Source organism: Calonectris borealis, chromosome 3, assembly GCF_964195595.1.
Source record: "Calonectris borealis chromosome 3, bCalBor7.hap1.2, whole genome shotgun sequence".
Classification (NCBI taxonomy): Eukaryota; Metazoa; Chordata; class Aves; order Procellariiformes; family Procellariidae; genus Calonectris; species Calonectris borealis.
In genome coordinates, this window is record NC_134314.1 from 126,749,102 (window position 1) to 126,770,330 (window position 21,229).

The following is a 21,229-nucleotide window of genomic DNA, read 5'->3' on the forward strand; positions in this document are numbered from 1 at the left end:
ATTGGCAGACCATGCTGCAGGATCTAAGGTTAATACAGCTATAAGACTAATTACTAAAAAGATTCAGGGGGCTTAATTAGAATTCTTTATTTTGAAATGGGGGTGGGGGGTGGGTGTATTACCGTTTTGAAAACGAGGCACAGAATAAGGTCTTTTGGGCAAAAGGATTCCAAATATATGTATTTTTCCTTTCAAGTGTGAGTTTAAGCCAGCACTGACTCGTTCAGCCGTGCTTCTAAAGGAAAGGCCCTGAATTTTTGACTGGCTGTGTAACGTGTAACAACTTTTCCACACCAGGCCTCGCAGCTGCTGTCGCCCAGCAGCCCTACCGGGCCGAAGGCGGTGGCTGCCGAGCCTGGGGCAGCCAGACAAGGCTTCACGGGCACCAAGGTGCCACAAAGTCTCCTGAGGCGCCAACGGCAGGAGGGAGGCAGCAGCCATGGTGCGGAAGTCCTCTCCCTCAGTCTGGGCCCCTGTTTGGGCTGGTGGCCCCCAAATTTTAGTCTGAGCTGGCTCTAAAGCCGCCACGGAGCTTTTTCTGCCACTTTTTACCTCAGACTTCTCAGCAGGGCCCCGCTGAGGGCCCCGCAGCCACCGCCTTCGCGCGCTCTCCGCCGCCTGACCCTTCTCGGCTGCCGTGGCCGGCGGGGCTCCGCCAGGGGGCGCAGGGACGCGCTCGCGCTGCGGAATCGAAACTAACCCGCCCGTACGAAAGCCAATCCGCTTCGAGTTTACTGCGCGGCAGCCCGCCCCCTGCCGCCTCCGGGAGCCAATCGGATGGCGGCTGCCGTTGGGGTTGCCACTTCCTACCCAGCGGCGCGATGGCCGCCGCCACGAGTTGTCGCCGCGCCGCGCTGGGCGGTTTGGCCGTTGGCGGCCGGGCTGCGGCGCCATGGCGGCGGCTGCTGTTGCCGCAGGAGGGCTGCGTGCTGCGGCTGGCGCCCTTCCGCGGCGCCGCAGCGGAGGCCGGGCCCTGCCGGACGGTGACGGTGGAGGTGGGGGGCAGGTGAGGGGCTGTCCGCGCCCTGAGGGGGGGGGGGCGGCGGGGAGGTGTTCCGGGCGTTCCCCGAGCCTGGGCTGCGGCGCTGGCTGAGGAGTGGCTTTCCTTACCGGCTCTGGGCAGGGAGTCGGCGGAGAGAGCTGTGCGGGGTGGTGGGTTAAACGTGAGGAGAAATTGCCGCTGACACCCTGCGCGCCGTTCCTCTCGCACGGGGGGTGAAGAGCCGGTGTATTTCCTTCTCTTCCCCTGTACAGAGGAGAACGTTCTGCGGCTGTGGTGGGAGAAGGTGTTTTGTGGGTGTGCGGGGGGCTCCCCTTCTCTCGGGAGGGTGCAGCAGGTCTGTCCGTGCGTTTTCTAGCGGCAAGGCTCTAAAACGCGGCTTGAGCAGGCGGGTGATTATCTTCCAGTTTTGTCTCGAAGCCGTAGATGTGCCTGTGGGTGACAGCTGATGTGGCTGCAGGTCTTTGCTTCTAGGTGAAAGAAGCAGGACACTGGAGGCAAAAGCACATTAAAGTGGGGGGATTTGGTCATTTTTGGTAAAGAGTTTCAATTTCTGTATCTAATAAGGATTTTTATATCTAATATGAAGTGTAGCCAGCATTCTATACAGTAGGTGCTGTAGATGAATGCAGACAATACTGGAAAATTTATTTGAATTCACCGTGATAACATATTATTTCTTTCTAATAGAAAGATGGAACTGTCTTCTGGAAAACTTGCTAGGTTTGCTGATGGATCTGCTGTTGTTCAGGTAAAAAAAAAAAGTTAAAATTTGTAGGACTTCAAAATTTCTGCATCTGAAGAGTCATTGTTAGGACATCAGAGCTTATTAAAAGGATATAGAGCCTTAATTGGCAATTTAATCCCTAATGAATGTACAGCTGTGTTTTGTAGGAAGAAACTTTGTTTGAAAAGCAAAAGTAATGCTGTGAAGCATGGATTTATGTGGTTGTTTTCTGCAAAGAATATTCTGGAGTTTTAGTTTGTGAATAAGTTCAGGACTTCAGACAATATTTTGGTTGCAGATAATTTCAATATTTTATTTTTTTTGTCAATCCAGCTCGGTGACACAGCAGTAATGGTCACAGCAGTCAGTAAAACTAAGCCTTCTGCATCTCAGTTTATGCCATTAGTGGTAAGTACTTATGACAAAATTAGTTTTGTGATAATCAGCGGTAGCTTTGGCAGTAGTAATCATTAAATAGTGGCGTTCAAGGTGCTGGGGAGATGAGGCATTCTACAGGTAGCAGACTACAGACCTTGGACTTCAGAATAGCAGTCTATGATAAAATGACTGGATCTATAGGTGAGGGATCAGCAGTGGATGTTGTCTGCTAAAAGCCTTGTGAACTTTGTCTGCCACAACATCCACATTCAGACATTATATTTTAAATGTGTGGAAAACTGGTTGGATTATGAGGCTCGAAGTGTTGTGGTTATTAAGGGTTTATGATTCATGTTCTACCTTGAGACTGGATAAAAGTGAGTTCCTTTGGGGGTCTATCCTGGGTGACAGCCTCTTTCATACTTGTATCGTCCTGCTCATCGAGTCTGCAGATGATGCCAGACTGTGGGGGTGCAGATGATGGGCTCAGAAGCAGGGCTCCCATCTGGAGGGGAGGCACCAGGGACTGGAGGAATGGGCCGGCAGGAACCTTAGGAAATTCTATAAGGACAAACACAAAGTCCTGAACGTGGGGTGCGCTAGTGCCCTGTAACAGTTCAGGCTGGGGACTGACTGGCTGGGCAGTCCATATATGATATAGAATGCGAGAGTCCATTTGGGCGTCAGGACGGAGCTTTGAGTAATGTCATCTGAATTCAGAGTTGACCTTGCTCCGAGGAGGAAATTGGACTATAGAGCTTCTGAGGTGTCCCTTCCAACCTGAATGATTCTGTGGCTCTGAAACCCAGTAATCTGTTGTCTTTAGGAATTCCCATTTTGTTTTTAAAAGGTCGACTATCGTCAGAAAGCTGCTGCAGCAGGAAGAATTCCTACAAACTACCTAAGAAGAGAACTTGGTTCCACTGATAAAGAAATTCTTACAAGCAGAGTAATAGGTAGGCTGAAACATTTTATTCACAATGTATTTTAAATATTTTGTGATATCCTTATGAATGTTTGAGAAGATAGTAATTTATAACTGCTGTTTGCAGAGTTGATTTTCTGCAGTAATGTCAGAAGAAAACAAACTTGTAGTTTCTTGTTTATCAGTACTGATTTTTAAAACAGTATATCAGCTGGGGCTGTGTGCATATTGCTTTATATATAAGCCTGGATCTTGAGAAATCTTCTTGTCACCTCTGTTGATATTGTATCTAAGCTCTCATCCTCTCTGGAGAGGTGGAAGAGACAACCAAGCTAAACTCTGAAATACAAAGAGGCAGACTTACTGATTGGTATATACTCATTCTCTCCCTCTTGATCCTGCTTGAAAAGCTATCTCCATTCACGTATAAGATAATACCTTGACATTCAACATTTATATAAAACTGATGTCAAATATGTCAGCATCTTAAGACAGCAATGAAAAGAATTAGGAGAGGGAACAGCCTATAAGGCCTGGGCTGTTACACAGAGTCCTATGCACTTCAGACTGAAATAAAATTAATAGAAAGTCTATGCGTCATGGAAATAATGCAATATTTTGAACATACATGCTTTTGTTGCTTTTCTTTGTTTGAGGACTGTGTCCCTTCATTGAAGATATTTCTGGTGAAATACTATTTAATAAATTACTTGTATCCTAAAACATAGAAGACTTTTTCAATGTTTTTAGCTTGTGTTACCTGACAGTGGGTATGCTTGCCCAAATACCTCTTATTTTACTCTGAGTGCTATTGAAATTTTAGAGTTGATCATATTTCATGCTAAATTTCATTCTGGGTTCTCTGCCTTTTCTTTTTTGTTTGTTTTTGGTCTTTCGTTTGAATCATTTTGTCAGTTTCTTGTGAGGTTATTGCAAGACAAACTGAATACTGACTACTGAAAACCAAATACTTCTTAGACTTTGAATATTTCTTTTGCAGATCGATCAATCAGACCACTCTTTCCAGTGGGCTACTTTTATGATACACAGGTAGGTCATGCTCACTGTCCTTAACTATAGCTACCTTCAGAATGGAAAACTTGGGTACCTCCAATGGAAATTTCACACTATTTTAAGAAAAGCAGTTTTCATTAGCATCCAGGAGGGGTCTACATTTTGAAAAACAGTCTAATAATGTAATGCTGCTTTTAGGTTTGTCATCTCCTTGTCTTAAATCATTTTTATTACATGCTAGTTTCCAAATGTTGTTGTAGAGGTACAGGAACAAAATTCAAATATCCGCTGTACAACAGAGGAAAGAAAGGCCAACAGTATATGTTATATGCTATGATACAATATTATACATTAGTGGTTTTTTGTGAGCTTTCTAGTTTAAATACTTGAACAAATTTTCATTTACAGTATAAGCTTGGGTAAATATGTGGAATGTTTTGTTTTATTGTCCTTAGCTTTGTATTGACAGCTGATAAAAATGTATAGGTCAAAATTATTCATTGTCTTTTATCTTATGCCAGATCCTTTGTAATCTTTTAGCAGTAGATGGTGTCAATGATCCTGATGTTCTGGCAATTAATGGAGGTAAGAGGACTGTTGAAAATTACTGCTTCTGTGTGATGTAATATGATCCATTTTCTCTAATACAGATTTTTGTCTTCATTCTAGCTTCTGCGGCACTTGCATTATCTGATATCCCATGGAATGGTCCTATTGGTAAGTAAATATTTTTAAATGATGGGTGATTTGAACATCATGGAACACTTAGACCACAGTTCATGCTTTCTTTTTTAACAAGAATCTGAATCTAAAATCCACTATCTTTTGTATCGAGTATTGAAAATAATTTTACAATGGGTAGGATTACTGCATTTCAAAGCATTGTTTTTCCTGGGCTAAATATACTTCTGTAAGGATTTATAATCCAGAAATAATATAGTATAGAGACCAATAACTTAATTTTTTCTTTAGAGAAACTTTGTCTTGAAAAGCATTGTTTAGAAAATAGCTGGATAAGAATACTTTTTCTCCAGGAACTCAAGAGCTTTATTTCTTTGTGAATATTTTATGGGAAGAGAAATGATCTAGCCAAGAACAAATATTTAGCTGTATTTTCCTTTCATCCGCCTTTTTTCTAGAAAACACGTGCTCGAATGACTTAAAAAAACCAATGAACTTACAGCCTTGTGTATAATACTACTTGGCATCATATGCCGTACCCAGTAATACTACCCAAAAGAAATTCAAGAATAGATAATTTTGCCTTAAAGATTTGTTTTTAACGTATAGCTAACATGCTAATATTTTAAAACAAATCCATAGCTTTAATTATTGTTCTTAGTTGTATAATTTTCAAAGTAAAATGATGCCTTAAAGAACTTCCTTATTATAATAATAATTTTCTGGAGTTTCTTTGTAGGTGCAGTAAGGGTAGGACTGGTTGATGGAGAAACAATTATCAATCCAACTCGAAAACAGATGTCTTCTAGTGCTTTAAATTTAGTTGTTGCTGGAGCTCCACAAAATCAAGTTGGTAAGTAGGTTAATTATTAATATCTGTTGCGTGTTTGAAAACCAAGTAGGTGCCTCTTTGGAGGTGTTTTCCTAATCTTTGAAAGTTGTATTTTCACACAATAGTAGGAATAAACAACAGTGATAGGTTAGGTAACTTTTGGTTAGGTAAAGTAAATTCCATTACATTTATGCAGTTTAATGTTAATCTGTATTTCCTCAGTTGAGTTAGATTGCTATTGAACAATAAAATAGTAATTTACTTAATTTTTCACTTTCCATCGATAGTTATGTTGGAAGCAACTGCTGAGAATATATTGCAACAAGACTTCTGTCATGCCATCAAAGTAGGGGTGAAGCATACCCAGCAAATAATTCAGGGAATTCAACAACTAGTGAAAGAACGAGGTGTTGTCAAGAGAACTGTTCAGAAGTTATTTGTTGCTCCTGAAGAGATTGTGGAATGTACAAAGAAGTAAGTTCAGAACAAATAATTTTGATCTAAGTTCTGTTAAGTGACTCAAAATACTTAGTTAACAATTATTTCATTTGATGAGCTCTGATCAGATAGTTTGGGGATTTTGTTTAACAAAATAGCATTTTTTGAACGTTCAGAATTACTTGCTGCGTTTCCCATAGAAACTTAGGAACATGGCCTTGAGGTTGCTTGTTTTATACTTAGAAAGAAGGACAGGGCAAAACAAATATCCTGAAAACCCAGTGAAAGTATTGTACGTTAATACGCCACTTTTGTGGAATGGTGACGAGAGGAGTCGGGATGTTGGCTTGTATGAGCTTTGCTGTGGAAGTGGTAACTAATTTCAGGGAGGTGGCAGGAGAGCAGGCAGGAAGGACAGCTGGAGCTAGTAATGTTTATAAATGTCAGTCTGGTGCTTTCATACTGCTAATGAAAACAAACACTTAGTCCTCAAAAGAAACTAATTATGTAAGTGTTTTTTAAGCTGTGTTTTCAAAAATTCTTTCTTTTCTTCCGGAAGACTTGCTTTTAACAAGATCTATGCGGTTTTCACAGATTCTAACCATGATAAAGTAAGTAATGGATTCAAACATGATATAATTATTTTTTTAATTAATATCATAATGAAACCGTAGAAAGATTTAGTTTCTTTAATGTTAATAAAAACTCCTCTCTTCCTCTGCATATATTTGCAATGGTAATAATAAATTGTTCTGTAAATTCTCATCTATGAAAATATTTGTTTGCAGTACATTATTGATCTTTGAATTTGTGTGACAATCCTATTCCTTATTCCTTCAGTTTTACAGAATTTTAGAACAAACAAAAACCCAGCAACCCAAACCTCTTTTGTTATTCTGCCCTGTAGAGTTAACTGGTTGCAAATCCTGTGTTCTAGATTTCTAGAGATGAAGCAATTAACAAAATAAGGCTTGAAACAGAAGAACAGCTGAAAGGTATTATTTTCTGCTTTTTTAGTATTTAGAGAATGCTTAAATGGAGCTACACTACGTAGAGTTACAGTGTGCTCTTTGTTGGCCAAGCTTCAGTGAAAGTTCTATGAAATTCATTTCCCAGCTTCAGATGCAATTTCTTTTTTATACCCAGAAAAATTTCCAGGGGCTGAGCCTTATGAAATCATGGAATCTTTCAATGTGGTTTCAAAGGATATTTTTAGAAATCTTGTTCTGAATGAATATAGAAGGTAAGTATATCAAAATCCTAGTGAACAATGTTTCTGTCAACTTTTTATCCAAGACTATAGTTTCATTGATCTCATAATTTCTGCTTGTAACTTTAGGTGTGACGGGAGAGATTTGACTTCCCTCAGAGATATTAAATGTGAAGTGAACATGTTTAAAATGCTTCATGGATCAGCCTTATTTCAGAGAGGTCAAACACAGGTGGTATTTTTAAACATCAGAAATTATAAATTAATTTATCAAAAGCTGAAAGATTTGTATCTTTCATTTAAATGCAAAGTTTCCTTTTTCTTCATTCAAATAGCAATAACTAGAAAACAATTTAGATTTAATTCAAATATATGAGTCCATTAAGACAGTAGACAAAGCTTGACTCCTTGCTACATGAACAGTACAGATGTTATCCTAACATCAGTGTTGTCCCCTCTTATCCCGCTAAAAATAACACATGCTGCAAGTCCATGTGATAAACAGGCTTGCTCTTTTGCACAACATTGTGGCTGCATCTGGCCCTGGCTTTTAAATGAAGTAGTTGGGTTTCTTAGTGGACCTACCAGGTTAGGAAGCATTAAATTAGTATTTTTAAATGTGATCGCTTGTAAGATTGTATAATCTTTACAGATTATGAATAAATCTGTGCGATGAAGGGGGAAAAAAGAAGTTTACAGAAGTAGTAGGTGATGGCATCATATTTGTTGCTGAAATCATTCTTTTTGATTCTTCATAACCAGTAAAAGTTGTGAAACATGGAAGTGTTTAAGAGCTTTTTACTTACCCTCTGTCTTTTTATTCTAGGTTCTCTGTACAGTTACATTTGACTCTATAGAATCAAGTGTGAAATCAGATCTTATCTCAACAGCAGTGAGGTATGTATATCTTTTGGTGTTTTGTCAGTGGTAATAAGAGGATGAGCATTTAAGCACACTTGATAAAAGTTCCTTGAACTTCGACACATATATATATATTCATTAGGACTGAAAAATGTGTAAAATTAGACTTTGAAGTGGCCCATTTTCAAGAGATCTTGGAAGTTGTTTTTTGCAAAGATGACATTAATTCCATAGACACACATTTGAAATTGGAGAGTATTACAAGTAACATCCAGTCTGGTTTTGAGAGAAAGAAAAGAGTGAATTACTCTTGAATCTGTAAAACTGTGTCCATGAAAGTTGATTCTCTTTGTTCGAAGTATTTATCGTCACACTCAGAACTTGATACATATTCTGCTCATTTAATCTATTTCTCAAAAGTTTTGAAGTTTTGCTTGATAGGTTGGATGCACATAGCCCATGAAGTGTTGTTCTGTTTGTCAAGCTTGGTTCAAAGGGAAAAAAAATTAAAAAGCAGATAATTGTGTGGATTTTTTTTTTCCCCCAACTGAATCAGCCTATCTAAATATTCTCACTTTGTCTCAAAATAAAAATGTTCTAGAGGGAGAAAATATTTGTGTTCTTTTTTTTAATGGAGTAAGGAAAATTTAACTTGCGATGTAGCAAGCAAGTCCTTGTGCTGTTACGTTTTATCGCCGAGGGCTAACTTGGGGGGGAAAATTCCTTCCATTTAGAGCTGCAGTTCAGTGATCTCATCCCACCAGTGTGTGAGCCTTTACATTTTAGTGTGTCAGCTTTGCTTTAGGTAAATTTTTTGGCCTAGAGGTGTTTGTCCATATTCTGTAATTCTGATATTCTCGGAAATTAGTTTCTGTGTTAAATAATGGGTTTTAATTAGCAGTCAGTAGGTTGTTTCATGAATGAGAGATTGCCTCTATAAGAAACTACGTGCAAGTGTTGACTCGATTTCTTTATAGATTAGCTTTTTTGTGTTTATTGTTAAGAGTCGAGTCTTGTGGTACTTCAGTAACTTTTTGAGCACACTTTTTTATTTAATCGAGAGCTGTTTTGTGGTTACAGAGATTTTCAATCTTCCTTCTGAGTGCTTACGTTTGAGCCCTTACTGCAATGTGTACAGTAAGACGCTGATGTTCTTGAAGTTTTGTGGTTTTTTTTCTTTTTTCAGACACACCAAAAACAGCATAAAGAACTGATAGGGCCTATTCTATTCTAAACAGCTAGGGAAACTGTTTTAATGATTAACACATGAGGCTTCTTTGTAGACTATGCTTTCAATTTGTTTACTGCATAGAAAACCTCAGGAAAAATGTGGGTGATCAGCAGATCTATTGATTTATTGGTTTTGCTGGGGCTATTTGTAAGCATAACTGAATATAATCGTATGTATTACCTATTGTATGTAAGACATGTTTGGTTGCTCTCTTTTGACATGGTCTTATTTTTAATTGATAGTGGAATAAAAGATAAAAACTTCATGCTGCATTATGAGGTGAGAGTTTTACTGTGTCACAGCTTTCTGCATGATTCACAGAAGGGCTTCATGTCTTGCTTTTAAAGATGAAATTGATCACTTCCAAGGATATAAATTATCTCTATATTTGCTAAAATTTATTCATTCTAATTCATATGTGAATTTATACCGCAGTTCATGAACAAAAGTGCTGGCTTCCTAAAAAGCAGTAGATAATATGTAAATTGCCATTTTATACAGCCTTTTTAATATCTTAAGGTTAGCTCCTTACAAATGGGATATTACTGAAAGCAGGATTGACCTGCTCTATTATTTTTAGTAAATTCTATTAATATGTTGATCTGACATACTACACCGATAGTAAATAAGTGCTTTTACATCTTGGATCTCTTTCAGCCTTTGGAACCTGCCCAAAGTATTTTGTACAAGCAACAGGCATATCTTGTTCCATTATCTGTAGGACAGAAGCAAGATTTCTGATATGTTGTTTGACAAGTTTAATTGGAGTAAGCTTGTTGTGTTGTTTTTCAACTACCTTGCAACTGCTTTATTCTCTTTTGTTCCTTGGAAGTAAAACATATACTAAACACTACCTGAACTGGTCCTGGTTTGCAAACTAAGTGACTGGTAGAAGTAATTGGGTGTTTTATTTTATTATTTTTTTTTAAATTTGTTTTTACCTTGAGATGGACCAAAACTTCAAAGAATTTTTTCTAAGTGTATGTTTTAAAATGGAAAAAAAAAGCTAATTAATTTTCTGTATACACATTTTTTGCTTCATAGTTCCCACCCTATGCAACTAATGAGATTGGCAAAGTTGCTGGTATGAACAGAAGAGAACTTGGACATGGTAAGGTCAGACTAGAGAAGTCCCATGCTGTAAGTTTTGATATTTTATCTGACTGTTTTTATTTATGGATCACTTGGTGTTTTTTTTTTTTTAACAGGTGCACTGGCAGAAAAAGCTTTGAAACCAATTATTCCCCGGGATTTCCCATTCACAATACGAGTTACTTCTGAAGTCTTAGAGTCAAATGGTATTACGATTTTCTTATTTTTAACCTAGTGCTAGAGACTAAATTTCGTTCTTAAAAAAAGCTCGAGTTTGACAAACTTGAGTTGTAGGCATTTTAGGTAATAGATTTCATTTTTAATGTTCTTAATCTTGATAGCTCTATTACCTGAAGTACTTAAAATGAAAAGGATGTGTATGGTCATGAACAATGGGCCTTTCTTTCAATTTGTATAACAGCACAATATTAATGAGAGATGTAAACATAAATTCTAGATTTAATAAAATGGTATTTGGGGGCATTTTTATGCTACAGAGTGAGGAAAATAAATTGACATGTATTGAGACCCATTCTTCAGTGTTTAATCACAGCCAGTACCCTCACTGACTTAGAGATCACTTCTTCTGTCTGTCTGTATTTGTTCTTTCCCATCTCCCCAGTTTGGGAGAGAGCTGTCCATTTCACCTTTCTGCAGATTCCCCTGTGTGGCAAGAAGCTCCCTGAAGTCCACCTCCTATTTCCTAGCACTGTAGCGAGAGTAGGTGGGCGGGAGAAGGGGTTAGTGGAGAAAGGGAAGAAGTCTCTTTTGCAGCTTCCTGCAAAACCCACAGATTCCTTGTCTAGAATATTTAATATTAATAGTGATGCTTGTTGAGCTTTTTGGTATCGGTATCATGAAAGATTCAAACTATGTTACCCGTTTCTTATTAAAAATACTTCTGCTACAGAAAATTTCTAATTGCAATTATTTATTGTAGTATGTGTGTTGCTGCACTGTATTTTGTAGCTAGCAGCAAATTAATTGTCAAACTGTCACTGAAGAATATCACTAGCAAGTTTTGTTTCAGATACTTCTGACCAATGTTTAATACTTTCTTTTTCCCTGTATTCTAACTCTGTAGGGTCCTCTTCAATGGCTTCTGCATGCGGTGGAAGTTTGGCGTTAATGGATGCAGGTATAAAATATGGCACTTCTAAGGATAAACTACCTATAATAATGTGTTATAGGATTTGGAAATGACCAAAGGTTGTAAAAATGTATTTTTATTTACCATTATTAGGAGTTCCAGTATCAAGTGCAGTGGCAGGTGTAGCAATAGGTCTCATTACCAAATGCAGTCTGGAAAAAGGAGATATTGAGGACTATCGTTTGCTGACAGACATCCTGGTGAGTGTTTCTAGCATTGTTGTTTTTATTGCTGCTTAAGTCTGTAAAATACCCTCTAAGGCCTTCTTTTACCCAGTTAATTCTGGAACATACACTACTGGAAATATTGAATAGTTTTATCTTCTCTCTTTTGTCGCCCAAACTCCTCCCTTACTTCAAAAAATCTCTCTGAAATGTCCAGTCATGTTTCTCTTTTTTTTGTAATTGCTCAGTTATTTCTTTTAAGCTCTTAAAAGCTCTCTCTTTCCAATGAATTTTGTCTTTTCTCTTGGGGAGAAAGAGATTAATAGTTCTTGAATACTTTAATTTACTGAAAAACACAATATATTGGGTGGAGAATGAGCGCTTGGCAAAGTTGCTGGTGGAGGGGAATGCACATTATCATGCTGCTGCTGTTTCTTCCTGTGGCAGCCACTGATAGTGTAAAATCAGCTGTGGATCTGTTGTTCAGAAACTAGTCCACGAAAGCTCTTAATTTATAAGGAGAGAAAGGAACAGTGTTAATCCTGAACAGCAAAATAAGACTGAAGAAAAACATGCAAGTCTCAGGAGTAATTCCAAGTCTGCAGAACTACTTTGTGGCTTATTGAAACACAGAATGTACTTTTCGTGTAATGAGACTTGACACTGGGATAAAGTTACTCCAGTTTGCTTTCTTTCTGTCTATGCTGGTAGGGAATTGAAGATTACTACGGTGATATGGATTTCAAGATGGCAGGTACTAATAAAGGAGTAACTGCCTTGCAGGTATTGTAACATTAACTCTTCCTAAAATGAAACTCTGAAAATGTATCTAGAAAAAAAAGCTTTCCTTACATCTTGATGTCACTTAACTCTTTTCATATTAGGTTGATCTCAAACTGCCAGGAATACCGATAAAAATTGTAATGGAAGCTATTCAGCAAGCTACAGGTAGGTCCATATTTGTATTTGCACCCATTTTATCATATTAAATGATGAATTGTATTAAATGCTAAGTTTTATGAAACTAAATAATAAATTATTAATGGTTTTGTTCTTATTGTGGAAAAAAGCGGCTATCTTCAAAAAAACTGGTCTGGTTTAGGTGTGGTCTGTTACACTTCAATATAGGCACTTCAAACAAAAAAAAAATAGCTTTTTGTGTCAGAGGAGAGCATTCGATCCCCAAAAAGCCAGGACCTTCCCACCACACTTAAGTTTCATATTGTTGTACGTAGTGTCAGTGAAAGCATTTGCTGCTCCTGGAGGTTACTTTTTATTAAAACAGAACAAAAATGGTGTGCAACTAATGGTCACCAGTTGAATACAAGGGGTAACTTGTTTTGAAAAATTGCAATAAAATTAGTGGCATAGCAAAGTGGGGAGGGAGGGAACTTATTCAAAAGAGCAACATCAAGGTAGAGGAATATATTATGAAATATTTGCATGTGGTATTTTGCATTTGACTGATGCAAGTACAATATTGCTAAGCCATGTCACTTTATAAAATTTTTGTCATACTGTATTAAAAACCATATGTGCTGAGTTGGGGGGAAAAAAGGTTTGCTCTTTGCTGTGGAATAAATCAGTAAAAAGGGTTGTTAAAAATAGCTCCAAGCTAACTTTAAAGTAACTTCAGACCAATTTTTAAACGTCTCTTGAGCGGTGACTTCTTAGAACTTAAGTAAAAGTCCGTGTCATCTCAGGAGTTCATGCTTAAGATCTGGCAGCTCGACACTCTATGAATAACACAAGTAGCAAAGGCTGAAGTGCAGCTTTGTGCACTGGAACTCTGGATTGCTTTTGGTTGGTGAGAGTTGGGAGAGGGAGGAGGCATCTGTTGCTATTTTAATATGCAAAGTGTTACCATAACACCGAAATGGATTTGGACTAACACACAAACATCCTATTACATGACTTTTTTTTAAATCCAACAGAATAATGTTATAAAAAGAACAGCAAACTATTTCTCATTTACCATAAGTTCAGCTATATTTACTATTGAAATCTACTGCTGCCTGTATTCTGACGTGTACAGTTAAAATATTCTTGAGCCATATGAAAAACTGAAGCTACAACCTTTAATAAGGATTTAACTAGCTGTAAGAGAAAACTTTCAACTTAATTGTAATAGCAAGATTTTAGTAAGAAGACCCTTATTAAAATGTAAGAACTAGTAATTCCTATTCAGGCAGCTTGGCTAAAGTTCCAGGCCAGTGTATCATAACTTAACTAATCAAAGCTACACCCTGTTGCTTTTATCAGCACTCTGATTTATTTAAATAGTACACCAAAATAGAACTGTATATAATGTTCTAGGCTGCATAAAATCAATAAATGTATTGAAGGCATAGGTTTTGTATACACAGACCAGAATGCTGTACTGCCAGAAACATGTACTACCTGAAATGTGTTAAGTTACCATGATAAATTCTCAAGTTAGGCAGGAGGCAGATTTTATGAACAGGTATTTGTCTACTTTATAACAAAAACTGCATACGTTTATTTTATTCTTATGCATTTTTCCTTCCTCCTCCTTTCCCCCTCAACCCCTACAGCCGCAAAGAGGGACATCTTACAAATTATGAACCAAACGCTGGCAAAACCTAGACCTAACAGAAAAGAAAGTGGACCAGTAGTAGGTAATGTTAGTTGTATGTTGATAAGAATGCGTATCATTTATAATTATCTTTTTAACAATAAGCTGCTGCTTAAAACAGCATTTTTTTAATGAAACTTTGTTATGAGTTTCTGCCCCTGCATCTTGGTCTTATTTTTTCTTTGGGTTTTTTGAGGTGAATTTTTCTTTTTATTGCCATGTGGGGCAGCACTGTACTCACTGTAACCAGAAAACAGAATTAAAGTGAAGTTATGTGAAACTCACAAAATCAGAATGGATGTAGATGTCAGTATTGGTATGGCTTAAGGTAATTTACACTCGTCAAAGTATTTGTATTCTATGTTTTCATTTATTTCAGTTCTTAAATGTAATTACATCAATGTTCAGCAAATAATACAAGTAGTTATAGAAGATTAAAACCTAAAAGAATGTGACTTATTTTTTATGATAGCTTTCAAGATTATTATATTTAGCATTCCAAAGTGTTTTTAAACGTTCTTTCAGAAACTATCCACGTTCCATTGTCAAAAAGGTTAAGATTTGTTGGTCCTGGGGCCTATAATTTGAAAAAACTTCAAGCACAGACTGGTAAGACATTCTTGCTTCCTGTGATAATTTATCCTAATGTGTTACTAGCTTCTCTTCTCTATATGAAGATTACTAGTGTGGAGTTTTAATTAGTGGATCTTGGTAGCACAGGTATTACTAGCACAGCTATTGCTGAACCTTAATGCTATCTTTATGCCCTTTCAGAAACTATAAGTAGCTAAACTTAAACTTCCCAAATTGTTCTGTAGACCACCTCCATAAAACTGGCGTTTGTGCTTCAGCAGCAACAACCTAATAAGTAGATAGGAAGAGTGTTAAGAGAAAAGAGTACTTTTTAATTTGTGCTTTATGCTGCAGACTGCAAAACAGTATTTGCCTTTGCTTTCAGACTTGTATGTTTAGCTGTTCCAATGCTCAGTACAAACTGAGTCTGTACTGCATCTTGGTAAGAGACGCGTGTGTTTTGAAGAGCTAAGTGAAGCTCTCTTCAGCTACACTTAGTTGTGTAGATTCTCTCTGTAAAAGTGCTTGGAGTTTGTCTTGCAGCAGGTTTGGTGCACATGTGATGGTGTTTTTCAGGGCTTATGGAAGAGGCAATTAAAGGTTCATCTAGGGACAGTGTTGCAGATAGTGTTGAATGGAAGATGTGAAGTCAAGCAAGTCTGATCATGAATATGCTAAAGTGTAGATCAAATCTGTGCAGCTTCTCTTCCTATAAACTAAAGCTTTTTTGCTGTGGTTAAGAGGGGACATTGAGCTTTTTCCTACGGTGCTCATCAGCTGTTTTCCTAGGATTCTGTGAAGAGCTTGTATACACTGTTAACATGCTGGCATATGTTAGAAATCCAACTCACTATCACATCGTAGGAGTGACCTGTACTGGGGCTTAAACTGGTCACGAGCAGTGTGACAAAAGTTTCCTGACCTTGTTATATTTCTTGGAATAAATTATTTTTATTTGTTTACACAGTGGTTTGTCCTGCCTGGCCTTAAGTGCCAAATTCAAAGTTGATGCCTTTTTCACTACCATTTCCTAAATAGGGCAATTGATGCATTGGTTGAGATAAATGCAGACTAACAGGTCGCTTAGAATTAGGCCTATAACTTGATGTTGTGGTTGCCTTCAGAAGTGAATGAATGGAATTTCCAAAGTGTTAAGTATTTCTGAGAGGCTACACTATTAAAAACCTTTGTTCACATTACTCAAAGCAGTGAAACTAGACATAGCCCACCCTTACCATCTCTCCAACATGATGAAGGTAATATTCAACCAATAGTCAGCCATGGTAGCAGAGGTGAGTTTCTGCTGTGCTATTATAAAATACATCAGATTTCTTTTATGAGCACTTCTTTGCAAACGCAAATTCTTTCCTTTATTGCTTGATATAGTAAAACTTGTTCGCTACCTTTAGAAAGCTAACACTTAAAAGAGACTGATGTCTATAGTGTATCCTGTAGATGTTCTGCTTCAGCTGCTTTTAACTTGAAACTCCTTTAATGCGCTAGCTAGCTTGATTAGTGCTTCTCGGGAGTGAGGTGAAGAAAAGGAGGAAAAATCATACTTCCCTTTGATTGCAAGCATATGCAGTCTGTTAGCCAGAAAACTAGTCTAGAGGTGCAAAGAATTTTACCGTGCAATCTTACCATGGCTCTGAAACGTTTGCATTTCCATCAGCTATTAATGAAAGATACAGTTTTATTAAAAATCTCTTACAAAATTCATTTGTAGAAGCTGAGATTTATTGATAAAAACAAAACCATTTCAAAATTTATTTCCTGTCATAAAAGGATTATAATAATAATTTTGCAAATGTCAGTGATCCCCTACAGAGCACAAGTTTTTCCAGGTATTTGGCAAGCATACCTGTAACATGGCTTCCATTCTGTTGCATGTAGAGCTCTCCAATGCCTGATCTGAAGAAGAATATTTGAAATTATTAGGACTCTGAGGTCTTAATGAGTCTGTGCAAAATAATTTTGCTCTATGCAGGTCTTTACTGAATGCAAATTTTCTGCTTGCTGAAACAGTAGCAGTGTTCACCTAAATCCTCTCATTAATTTCTATTTCCAAGGCGTAACTGTAAGTCAGCTGGATGAAGAGACGTATTCTGTGTTTGCCCCCACACCTAGTGCTATGAATGAAGCAAGAGAATTTATCCGTGAAATCTGCAAAGATGATGTAAGGACAGACTTCTGTCGTTAGCTTTTTCAATTTGCATTTTGTGAATTTGTGTCTTACTGTTTTCTTTTTTCCCCCTACAGCAGGAAGTTAATTTGGAATTTGGTGCAGTTTATACAGCCACGATAACCGAAATAAGGTATGAAATGTGCTCTGGAGTTGAAGTAGAAATTAGTTTTACATAGCTATATTCCTGATACCTAAATATGATGTAAAATAATTGATTTTTAAAGGATGCCAAACTTATGCTGATGACATTGGCACCTGCATCATTCCTGATATTTTTCTGTTGAAAATATTATTCTCGTTCTTAATAAGGCTGTTTATTTTTGCTGCATGTTAGTTATTAGAATCTCTATAAATCGTAAAACTTAAGGCCTTTTTTCATATTTATATCTGAGAGAGATGGTAGGAATTTGCTTTCTACTTTTTTGCAAGATAAATATTGGATTGAATTACATGCACTTTTTGGATGTACTTATTACTGAAATATACTGCCCTGAAATAAGTAGTTTCCATCCACTTTCAATTAAGGAAAAATGACTGGACATGTTATGGTTGATAGAAGATTTTGAAAAAGGGAGTAGTAAAATCTTGCTTTTAAAAAGTTTATGCTTGTTTTGAGGTCAATATGCAGAGGAAAATACATACAGACTTCTATCGATGTATTTTGAAATAACCATGCTGTTTTCTGTTGCAGAGATTCTGGAGTGATGGTAAAATTGTATCCAAACATGACACCAGTGTTACTTCATAATTCACAACTTGATCAAAGAAAGGTAATACATCCTTCAACAAGTATAAACTGAACACTTATATTTGTTTTTAATCGATTCTCACTAAACATAGTCTGCATTAGCTGTAACACACATACTGCTGTTCTAGAGTCCATTTTCATGTTAAAAGCTGTGTTAGATAAGCAGCACCTTTTTGTTTAACCTCTGCTTGCCCTGTACTTAAAGCTCCAAACAGTCTATCTGTATGCCTGCTACAATCCTACTGTTTATGCTTTTATGCACATTACCAAGTTCTTTAGATCTGCAATAGCCTTTTCAATGTAACATTTAGAAACCTGTTGTTTGTAAGATAGTGTTGAGCTGCTATGATTGTCTGAAGTGTAGCATGAAGAATCCCTAAAAGCAGGAACTTTTATAACTAACCTTACAAAATTAATCACACTGAAATAAATTTTTCTGAAAAACACTGTGTTCTAGATTAAACATCCTAGTGCCCTGGGATTAGAAGTTGGACAAGAAATTCAGGTAAATTTTTTTTAACTTTAAAATGCTAACAAACTGCTGTTCATATTTTAGAATTTGAGTGAATTTTTTATTTTGTGTTTATGAAGAAAGTATTTTACCATATCAGGTTCCCTTTCTGTGCTGGTTAAAGGCCTGATCATTTCAAATCAGATTTGTTTAGTGTCATACTCTTGCTATCTAGGCACCACATTAATTTGACAGAGCAATATAGGCTAAGTGGTGCCTATTGTTTATGACTTTTCTAGCATCAAATTGGGGGAGGGGCCCGACAGGGAACCAAAACCAAACACACCACCTTTTAAGGAAAATGCTCTTTCCAGCTCTTTAAGTTGGTCAGTCTTAAAGTGGTTTGTCTTCTTAACAGGTTAAATACTTTGGACGTGATCCGACTGATGGTAGAATGAGGCTTTCACGTAAAATTCTACAGTCACCAGCCACAACTGTGTTTAAAACCCTAACGGACAAAAACAGTATTGTTCTGGGAGGTACCATTCCGGAGTCATCTACTTCATCCCAGTGACAGGTAAGGCCATAGGAACGACTTAAGATGACTCAGTGCTGCATTTTTGTTACAACTGTTGTAAAGAATTGTATCAATCTATTCTTATATCATACAGTTACCCTTCAGTGGTGTACAAATATTGCTTGCCAGTTATGTTGCAGCATGTTTTAAGTCAGCAACTGCCCTTTCATGTGCTGCAGTTGTAAAGAGCTTGATATTGTAAAATTGGTTCAAATGCCTTGACAGTTTCAGGCATCCTAGACAGCCTACTTTCTCCAAAACAAACTTATTTGTTAATCTACAACATCTATGTAAGCATTCCCTCTTCTCTACCTTGCCACCATTTTTTTAAAGAAAAAAAAAAAGAAACAGCAGGGTAGGGGAAGAAAAGAAAAAATAAGCTGCTTTCTTGAAAGTTTTGAGTCAGTCAGTGGAGACTTCTCAGTGAATCTCAGTCAGTTAATGGAATGCCCAAAGCTCTTCCCTAGAACTAGTTTCCCAGCATGTATTTGACTCTCAATAGACTTACGCCTAAACTTTTCCCAAAACCATTGTGTATGTTTATTTTCCTTAGGAAGCTACTAAAATAGGAAGATTGTAAAATCAAGAGCAGTTATGCAATGAGATTGGCAAATGGAAATGTAATGCACCAATGATAACTTAAGGCAATCTGTGGCAATCTTCTAGGAATGATTCACAACACTAGAAGAAATTAAAATTCACTGAAGAAATTTTATTTTTTAAGAAATGTTTTTGCATTTCATGCCTTGATATAATTAGTTGGTTACAGAGTATTTTCTGTCTCTTTCAGGAAAAAAGGTGTGATAGTTCGTGGAAACACAAGCGACCTTTGCTAGAATCTGTAGATGTCTTCGCAAGAATCTGCAGGTGGATGGTAGTGAATCGTATTTTTAAAATAGACACTATTTATGCTTAAAGGTGATGTAGAACTTCGAAGTCTTCAAATTGATTAAAAACTCTTTTAAAATAAAAACAGAAACAACTAGCGCTCGTATCTTGTATAGCAAGCGTGAGATGAGAATCTAAGAACAAGGAATTGTATAGACTGAAGAGCAGATTACATTTCAGTGCTTAAGATTCTTCTCACTATCATCTCATGTAAAGCTGAGAAGCAAGCATTTAACGTTTCCTGGGAGAAGGAATTATCCTGTGTACTTGGTTGAGAGGCACGCTTGGCCAAAGTTTTACTGGCTTTTCAGTGTACAAGATTGAAATGTTGAGCGAAACATAAAGACTTAGAAGTATCACCTTTAACATAGGATCATAGAACAATTTGGGTTGGAAAGGACCTTTAAAGGTCACCTAGTCCAACCCCCTGCAGTGAACAGGAACATCTTCAACTAGATCAGGTTGCATGACTGACACTGCTTCAGATAAATACATCAATAACTGTCATAGGGTTCAGACTTGCTAAAATATCTGAGCAGAAGGGGGACAAAACAAAGAACCTGGCTGAAACATCATTGTTTATTATCTGGGTTCGTTAACACTGAATTTTAAAATACATAATAAAAACATTAAGATTAAAGTAATTGTTTTGGAATAAACAATGATGTGATAAATCTTGCCCCTAAAACACCCTCATTAAGAGTGTCAGAATTCCTCTATTGATTATGTTCCATCAGTGGGTTCACTGGTCTCTTTTAGACTTCAAAATATTTCCCAGGGGCTCGAGAGAACTACTTGGTTTTGTACTGTGAGGTACAGACTTTGAAAGTCAAAGAGGTGTCCCTTCTGATGTTCACCAATTTGTATGTAGACCTAATAAGAAAATCAACTTCCCACCTGATGGCAAGTGGGCTCTGAACCTCCTGAAAAAAAAAAACAAAGCACTGGGGAGAGGAGAAATGTGAATGTACAGTAAAAATTGCTCATTCTTTTTTTTTTATTCTAAGTTAAAATATTAAAGAAGAAAGAAATGACTGGCCCGCTTCTTTGTAGTTGTCTGTTTTTCATTATGTAAGATTGAAAAAGTTTTCCTTAGCAATCCTTTCCTCTTCTTTGAGGACTGTATTCTGTTATTTCTTAGTAGGAATTCAAATGTCCTTGCTTACTATGACTTAACTTAATTGACTGATATCTGGTTTGTTACATATCCTGGATAGTGTTAATGAACTAACGTAGGCAAATGTTAAAGTCCCTGAACAGAAGCTCAAATGTTTCCATTTCTCATAACTGTTCTCAGAAATTGGCCTCCCCAATCTAAGTGGTTTTCCAAGGTTTAGCTTCTTTTATTGTAGAATAATTTCTGTAGTAGAACAGATGGATGCTCTAGTTACTAAAATTCTATGTAGAATACTAACATTAGAAGCTTTTTTTTTTTAGCTAGCATATTACCAGTAGGATGCTTGTATTTGAATCTGTGAAAACTGATGATTTAGGAGCCAAAAGAAGCC

General features: G+C 37.1%; 1 protein-coding gene across 1 annotated transcript; it reads left to right on the plus strand.

Moving 5' to 3' along the window:
- The first annotated feature begins 804 nt into the window (after positions 1–804).
- Positions 805–19,930, plus strand: PNPT1 (polyribonucleotide nucleotidyltransferase 1). The gene is made up of 29 exons (XM_075147794.1): positions 805–1,006; positions 1,691–1,751; positions 2,061–2,135; positions 2,956–3,061; positions 4,031–4,080; positions 4,566–4,629; positions 4,714–4,761; positions 5,465–5,578; positions 5,845–6,031; positions 6,555–6,606; positions 6,933–6,990; positions 7,142–7,238; positions 7,335–7,437; positions 8,032–8,102; positions 9,540–9,576; positions 10,342–10,408; positions 10,506–10,595; positions 11,474–11,527; positions 11,633–11,739; positions 12,415–12,486; positions 12,588–12,651; positions 14,259–14,342; positions 14,825–14,908; positions 16,942–17,048; positions 17,132–17,187; positions 17,749–17,827; positions 18,263–18,310; positions 18,675–18,833; positions 19,624–19,930. Exons 1-28 carry the CDS (start codon positions 822–824, stop codon positions 18,828–18,830), a joined length of 2,376 nt encoding a protein of 791 aa, XP_075003895.1. The 5' UTR covers positions 805–821; the 3' UTR covers positions 18,831–18,833; positions 19,624–19,930.
- Positions 19,931–21,229: the final 1,299 nt, after the last annotated feature.

What these genes read in the sequence shown, in the direction of transcription:
- PNPT1 (XM_075147794.1), top strand. Translation starts at nt 822, where the DNA reads ATGGCCGCCGCCACGAGTTGTCGCCGCGCCGCGCTGGGCGGTTTGGCC. An exon ending in TGTTCTGGCAATTAATGGAG is followed by an intron (nt 4,630 to 4,713) that starts GTAAGAGGACTG and finishes TCTTCATTCTAG; the next exon opens with CTTCTGCGGCACTTGCATTA. An exon ending in AAGGAGTAACTGCCTTGCAG is followed by an intron (nt 12,487 to 12,587) that starts GTATTGTAACAT and finishes TTTTCATATTAG; the next exon opens with GTTGATCTCAAACTGCCAGG.